This window comes from Apium graveolens, chromosome 1 (assembly GCF_009905375.1).
Source record: "Apium graveolens cultivar Ventura chromosome 1, ASM990537v1, whole genome shotgun sequence".
In the NCBI taxonomy this organism is placed as follows: Eukaryota; Viridiplantae; Streptophyta; class Magnoliopsida; order Apiales; family Apiaceae; genus Apium; species Apium graveolens.
The window spans coordinates 182,125,157-182,133,252 of record NC_133647.1 but is presented as its reverse complement, the minus strand read 5'-3'; the positions used below and the strand labels follow the sequence as shown (position 1 = coordinate 182,133,252).

Genomic DNA, 8,096 nt, shown 5'->3' with positions numbered 1-8,096 from the left:
TTATAGTAGAAAAATCCTTAAACAAATATATACATTTCTCTTTTATCACAATGATTCTGTGCCAATCTTTTTACCTAAATAACTTGGCTGGTGTTTTTTCTTATTCTTTTAAATTAATGTTTAGAGTACAAGTTTGCAATTGTTTCTCTTTTGTAACTACATTGTTTTAGCCTACAACGTGATTCTTGCCGGCCTTCTTTAATAAAGTGCTGGTGCGGTAACTAGTAATCCATCCCGCCCACTAAATTTTTTACATCGTAACCGTATAGCATTATTTTTTAAATATTTTTTTTTTTAAAAAAATATAATATTTTACTTTTATGCAAAAATAAAAATTAAAAAATAAATTATATAACTATATTTTATATTAGCCTTAAAATATATTCCGAAAAACATGAGTTTAAAATATGTAAACAATGGAGTGGAAGTCCATGAGATTTTTACTCTGTTTCCTAGTGGTAAAAACTGAAATTTGTATACAATAAATTTTAAATGAAACAACAACCTTTTTCTATTAAACTGCGGATACTAGAATTTAGTACTTCATCTATTTCGTTTTATTCATCTCATTTAACTTTACAGCACGTATCTCTTTAAACTGTATATCTAAAAATAATATTTTTCAACATTTTTATTGATAAAAATATATAATCTTTTCTATATGTAATAGGAGAATATTTAATAGGAGAATAAGGGTTTAATTTCATGAGATTAAAAAGTCTTACTGAAAAGATTAAATTACCCTTATTTTACTTCCTTTATTTCTTTTTATTCATCTCTTTAAATTGTATATCTAAAAATAATTTTTTTTAACATTTTTATTGATAAAAATATATAATCTCTTATATATATAATAGGAGAATATATAATAGAAGAAAAAGAAGTTAATATTCATGAGATTAAAATGTCTTACTGAAAAGACTAAATAACCCCTATTTTTAATATTTATATAAAATATGTGGTTTTTGGAAATCGAACTCATGATATTTCGTTCATTTATATAATCTCATACCACTACATCATAGTGTAATATGTGTTTTTTTATCGTACACATAATATGTAAGTGTGCTAAATGAATATTTTATTTTACTTTAAAGGTAGTTACTTGAATTCCGCACAAAAAAAATAGTTCTTGAATATTTAAACAGATAATTTTAAAAAAATAATTTCCAGATATAAAGTTAGGTGTAGTACATAAATGGATTATTATCTTATTTATTATCATTTTTTGGTTTGAAAATATATCTCATATATTTTTAACATATTTTTTTATTATAAAAAGTAATTAAAATGTACATAAATATTTTAAAAAAAATATCGAAAATAGAATCGCTTATATATAAATAATCTATATTGGTATTACATATTTAGATAAGGCCGAATTATAATGAGTCAATACATTTTAGTTTATTTCGAATTTGAAAGCAGAATTTGGCCTATTGTTAAAAAAGTACTCGAAATTTGACTACATGACCCGGCCTAAAAATATCGTCACATTCTACATTTAGTAAATTTAAATTACAAGTTTGACGACAATATCTTACCAATAATGTGAAATATTTTAATATCTTATGTTAATATAAATTAATGTGTTTAAGATCTTCATGGTATCAAATCAATTGATTATTTGTATTAAAATTACTAACTTCACTCATAGCACATTAATATTTTTGGGACTTGTCCCGATTTTAAAAATATTCAAAATTTTATATAAGATCTCACGAAATTTTTTAAAACTACAATGATATATTAAATCAATTTATTTTTCTGTTTTCACCTTAAAAAACTAGCTTTTTAAAAATGAATTCTTTTGGATAAGCAATATTTATTGATCAAGATAATATTATACAGCTAATTTAAATTATTTTAATATTTTGAATTATTCAAATAAAAGTTATATATATACTATATTGTAGCATTTGATTCAATGCATTTTATATTATTTAAAGAAAAAATATATATTGTTCAATAATTTGAAAGAATTTACAAGTTCAACTCATATTTATAAAATTTTATCGAATTGAAAAATATTTAATTTTAGAAGAATATTATACAATGTTATCAAATTATTATGTGAATGAATATTAGAGTCGTAATGAAAAAAACTTAAAAACGATTTAAATAACGATATAATTACAATTTTTCATTCAAATTCTTGAAAAAAAAATCATGAATATCAATAATAAGTCTTTACAATTTACAATTTAATTTTATATTACAACCATTATTAATACTCGATTGCGTAAAAATAAATATGGATTTTTGTCGGTGATAATGTGAATATCATATATAAATTATTAAAGTTTATTTATTACATAATTTAAATTTTTGAATAATTATAAATGCATGTTATTTATGTAGTCAATTACATCATTATATATTAATAATAGTTATACATGTACATAAATAAGATATTTAGCATATAAATAATTAAAATTATCGTAATTTACTAAGAAATGTAACATATGATAATTTACATGCTGACACACGTAATCTTACTTGTTAAGGGTAGTGTAAAAAAAAGTAAATTTTTTCCATACATGCATACATTGAATTTCCAAAACTAACATTTTTCATTAAAACCAATTTTTATATTTTTTATATTAACAGTAATGTAAAACTGTAAATTTTATATTATTATATATTATGATTGCAATTCATTCTGAATTCAGTTATACAAGTTTTTATCTTTTTAAATTGAGTAAGTTAATTATAAGCTAGTAGTGATCTCAGTAATAATATAGACAAGTACATATAGTTTATTTAAATAAAATTCAAATTTTTTTGTCAACTCTGTATTTAATATATATGTTAATTTTTAGTTTTTTTTCTTTGTAAACATGGTAACGATATTTTATAGTTTAAGTTTAATCGTTTCGTTTTAAACACACACTAATTATTTTGTTTATATCCATTCATTAAATACAAATTATACAACAAACACAAATATATATATTTTGCTTAATAAGTTATATTAGAAACGTTGTATAATTTGATAATCTCTTGTATGAAAACAATACATATTGATAAACAATCAATTTATATTTGATATACGTTAGACATTGTACAATATTTACCATTAATAAAACAACTAAAAATATTATAATTGTATCAAATATCAAAAAACTCTAGAAAATTACCCGTGTGTCGTACGACTTGGTTAAAATTAATAATTTTTGCTATAGTTAAAAAAATAGATATAGTAATGAAGTGTATGTTAAACAAAACATGTACGCACATTTCTTATCCTGCAACCCCTCATGCCAAACATAAAACAAATATAGATACATAAAAATTGTTCCCCGCGTCAATGACAAATATATACGTACGAATATATAATTGTCTCTATATGTCAAAGAAAAACTGAGAGACAATTCAAGTTCGTAGCTCAGGAGCTTTCAAGATTCTACATGTACTCTCTCTCTCTCTCTCTCGCTCTCCCTCTCTCTCCGTGTAAACTGTAGTTGTTACTCAGAGTAAAAGAACTACACTTATTATTATAGTAGTACAGATAAAGTTACAGTTACCGAGAAGCTTTCTTTCAAAAACATAAATGGAAGTTTGTGGGTTTCAAGAATAGTATCATTTGTTGCTTCACTCTTCCTCCATCTTGTAAAGATTCAAACCCATGTTTTGTATTTACTTTATAGTGTCTTCAGGTGTTTGACGAAATGCCTGGCAGAGATGGTTACTAAAATTGTGGCCACTCATTGCCTCATTTCTCATTTTTCTGTGCCCCATTTCAGTTTTCCTGTTATTTCTTTCATGGGTTTCAGAAATTATGGTGAAACAAGACATGGGGTTTCTTTGGTGTTGAGGGAGAGTGGTGGTTCTTTAGGGTTTGTGGAGGGGAAAGGCAGAAAGATTGAATCTTGGAGGTGTTTGTGTAAAGGGGGGGAGGGAATTGATGGGGAGGTGGGATTGGAGGCTGAGATTTTGGAGTTTATGAATCAATCGAAGAAGCCTGATAAGTTTCCGACAAAGAAGGAGCTCATTGATGGGGGTAGGATTGATTTAGTTGAGGCTATTATCAAGACTGGGGGTTGGTTTTCATTGGGATGGGAGACTGATGATGACGAAAGTGATGAACTAGGGGAATTTGCAATGGGGGACGGTGAAAGTCCCGATTTTGATATGGTCGATTTTAAAGAAAGAGTTGAGAGTTTGCAAGGGAAGATGACTTTTCAGGAGGATGAAGTTGAGTCTACGGATTCTTCTCAATCAGCTTCGTCGTCTGGTAGATCACTGTGAGGTTTTTATCTGAATTTGTAGATTTGCATTTTTTGTTTTCTAAAAACATGAAAAGTGAAATTCTTTTACAAATAAACATTTGAAATGTGAAGATAGTAGAAGTTTATAGAAATTGTTTTGAGATGAGTTTTTGGTTCAGAGATGGCGCTGCTGAGGATGACTCAGGAATTTTGGGTATTCTTAACCGATTGGAGAAAGATAGGAATCTAACGCTTGGCACAAGTAATGGACACCAAATTAAAGGGTATAGTGAGAATGGAGATCACTTTGGGGACTCCAGAGACATAGGTGAGCAATTGCTATGCTTTTTCGCCCTGTTATATGTAGCTGTCCCATTTTGACTCTATAGTGAGACTATTTACCAGGACTATTATATATATATTATATGCAAAAGTAATTCTCTTACCTATTCATATACAACTTGTGAGATTTGTGGGAATATAGGCAGTTATTGCAGCATCATCACAACTATACATGACATGCCTCATATATTCCTTTTGCCTATAAGGTTATATGTTACATATTTTATCTTTCTGGGTATTCCTAATAATTGAAGCTTGTCGGGCAATTGTTGTAATTTCCTATTTTAAATGTTGTTTTGTCATTTTGTTATTGGTATTTTGTTATATGTTTTTTAAAATAGTATTTTCAGTTCATACATTTTAAATGATGATACGTTGTGTTTGTTTCACTATGAAAGATAAGGTTGAACCTGCGGAAAATATCAGAGGCGGATCAGGTAGCCGCACTAGAAGAAAGCTAAACAATTCCAGTAGCAATCTGAGCAGTAATGGATCTGTATATAATATCAACGATGAAAGATACTCTGGCAAACCAGATATGTGGAAAACTTGGAGTAGAGAGCGAGCAGGCTTGAAAGATAGGGAGTTTGAAGGTGTGAATTTTAAAGTTCCAATTGTAATTTTCTTAATGCAGTTTTCAGTTTAATCAATTTCTTAATTTGACTTGTAATCTTTTTACAGCTGCCGAAATTTGTTTCAACGAGTACCAAATTGAAGAAACAGATGGCCACTCGCAAAACATGATAGTTTCAGTAACTGATAGCGCAACTAAAGGTTTGGATGAAAAGAGCGAATTTAATCACAGACAGATTCAAATTCGTCTTCAACAAATGGGACGTGAGCTTGCCTCTACACTTCACTTGCTGAGGTCCCAAAGCAAGGATCTTACTGGCAAGGTGGAAGTTTTAATTTTATATATTCTGGTTTATCATATTGTTGTTACTGTTTATATTTGAATTGTTTCTGTTGCATGAAATTCACACATGCAAATATGATTTTTTGTCACACTTGCATGATATTATTCAGTTCACACAAAGTTATATTGTTTGTACCAGACACATGTGAGTTGCCTTGCTGGAAGTTGTATTCATTTTTACTCATACTGTTTAGATATATGCACTTTTAATATTCCAGTACATTTGAGTGGTGGATAGATGCTAGTCAAAATTGATTCCCATGAATTTCTGAACTGAAGCTCTCAGCGTCTGTAGTTCTGTTGAAACCTTGAGCACTAAAAGACATTCTTTATGTAATAGTTATGCTGTGTATTTAGTACTAGTGGCATACCTGTACAGTTCCATAATTTGCAAAAGTCATGCAAGAAAAATATTTGTACAAGTAGTGCAATTGCCATATCCTTGTTGCAGAGTGATTGTTTAATTGATATTACAGATACCGAAATGATGATAAGTTTCACTGACAGCCTTGCATTTTACAGAACCAGTAATATTATTTATGTGATGCGGTCAAGTGATTGCACTATTTAAGTTCACACCAAAATATCAAAGAAGACTATTTAAGGTTAACTCAGCTAATTACATTGGGTGTCTTTTGCATGTTAGATCTATCTCATAAGATTTCGATAAAGTTGTTTACAAACCACATAAAGAAAAATGTCTACCCATTTGAGAGAGAAGTAAGAATTCTGTCCTATTTACTACTAAGTAATGCATGGTTATTGGATGTTCTCCATGATCTCACTCATGAAGTAGTCAACAAAGAAGAAAGCACATTACCCTTCTTTGTAATTTAGTCAGCTGTAGGTATAAAAAGAATGCAGTCCGTGAATCATTTCTTTTGTTTCCATAAAGTCTTTGGTTTGAGAACCCTGAACAGAATGATTTAATATCTAATGTATTTACATCTTGTTCTTCTGCACTTCGACATTTTTTGGTCCCCTGTTAGCTTTGAATTGATTTTATGTGGTTCAGTTTATTATCGCATATCTTGTACGAACCAAAGTGGTTCATGTTGTTTTCTTCTAGTCACTCGTAAAAAGAAAGGAATGTTATAAATTCGCTACTGAAGGATGTGAAAGTTAAACCTGACAAACATTTCATTATAAGACGTTTCTTATTTTGAATCTAGAGCGCCTGCATAATTTCTGAAAATCCTAATAAATCTAAGCAAACATATTTCTACAGGATCAGGAAAGCACCTCTGGAGATTTGCAGAAGCTTTATGATACATGGGAATTTCATGAAAATGATGTAACGAATGCTCAGGCCAAGTTGCGGTCTATTCGTGCAAAGCTAGCAATACTAGAAGGGAAGATAGCACTATCTATAATGTATGGAAACACCTATGTCAATTGGCAATATTTACTTGACTATTTTCAGTTTGATCAATGTTCCTCACATTCTTCAATTATTACTGGTAGTGAATCACAGAAGATAGTTGAAGAGAAGCAGAGGAGGGTTAATTGTGCCCGGAGAGCCCTGCAACTTCTCCAGTCTACCACCATAATTTGGCCTAATTCAGCCTCAGAGGTTCTGTTGACAGGATCTTTTGATGGTTGGACCACTCAGGTAAAATTCATCTTGACATAGTCACTGTCATATTAGTTGAAGTAATAATTTCACTCCTATAAAACATTTACGAAAGCTTGTGACTTGTATGTCAAGATTAATAGCAAATTTCAATTTTAAATTTTTTATTCCCCAACATCATTCTGTTGCGTACTCCTAGGAAGAGGTCAATTTTTGGACAAAGTGCGGTAATTGTTAACACTTGAGACTGACTTCTGAACTATGAGTCGAGCTGCCATGTACACAATGTTAAAGCCTTTTTTGCTTGTCCTTCGTTACTGATTAGTTTCAACTTTTTTTACATTCATGATTTTTGTATAGCAGAGAAAAATGGAGAAATCAATAACTGGTATATTCTCTGCGACCCTGCAGCTGTATCCTGGTAGATATGAGGTAGCCCATGCACATTAGCTTAATGACTGATCCTATAAATGTAATTTGGATTCATTTATAACTTTCATTTGCACTACTTTTCAGATCAAGTTCATTGTAGATGGTGCATGGAGGTGTGACCCCTTGCGACCAACCGTTCAGAATGACGGATATGAGAACAATATACTAATCGTTTCATGAAGATAGATACTCTTGTACGACAACAGAGAATGGATCGGCTAATTTAGTATATTCTTTTAGCCAACAATTTTTTTTTGTTTAGAACAATTGTTAGGGTCAGAAGGCAATTGTTAGGTGTAGGCTTTTCTTTTCATTGTTAACCAGAAATCAATTGTGCATAACTTTCCCTAATTTTACCTGTTTTTAACCCCACCATGCTAGCATTTGTAATTCTTGGTGTAACTGGCTGAGCTCTATCTATTTAAATTTATCATCCAGTCGCACTTCTCCTGAAAGATCTTCTCCTAAAGAACAAGTCGGTGGCGGATCCACCTCTGAATATAAGGGGGTCGGAATTTTTTTTAAGGCATTCAAGCCGAGCATTTGACATGTTTCACTTGATTTCGGCTCAAAATAGGCTCGAGCTGGGCTCGGAAAAAATTCAAAAATGGCTAAAAAAATT

The 8,096-nt window shown here is 29.9% G+C and overlaps 1 protein-coding gene across 2 annotated transcripts; it reads left to right on the top strand.

Annotated features, from left to right (window-relative positions):
• The first annotated feature begins 3,284 nt into the window (after window positions 1-3,284).
• On the top strand, window positions 3,285-7,884 carry LOC141672748 (protein PTST homolog 2, chloroplastic). 2 transcript variants are annotated; one of them, XM_074479408.1, is made up of 8 exons: window positions 3,285-4,247; window positions 4,391-4,539; window positions 4,952-5,146; window positions 5,235-5,449; window positions 6,698-6,843; window positions 6,934-7,081; window positions 7,403-7,474; window positions 7,559-7,884. In XM_074479408.1, the coding sequence occupies exons 1-8, from the start codon at window positions 3,685-3,687 to the stop codon at window positions 7,652-7,654; spliced, it is 1,584 nt and encodes a 527-aa protein (XP_074335509.1). In that variant the 5' UTR covers window positions 3,285-3,684; the 3' UTR covers window positions 7,655-7,884. The 2 variants fall into 2 exon arrangements, with proteins under 2 accessions (XP_074335509.1, XP_074335517.1); XM_074479416.1 differs by having other exon boundaries at window positions 3,287-4,247; window positions 7,406-7,474.
• Window positions 7,885-8,096: the final 212 nt, after the last annotated feature.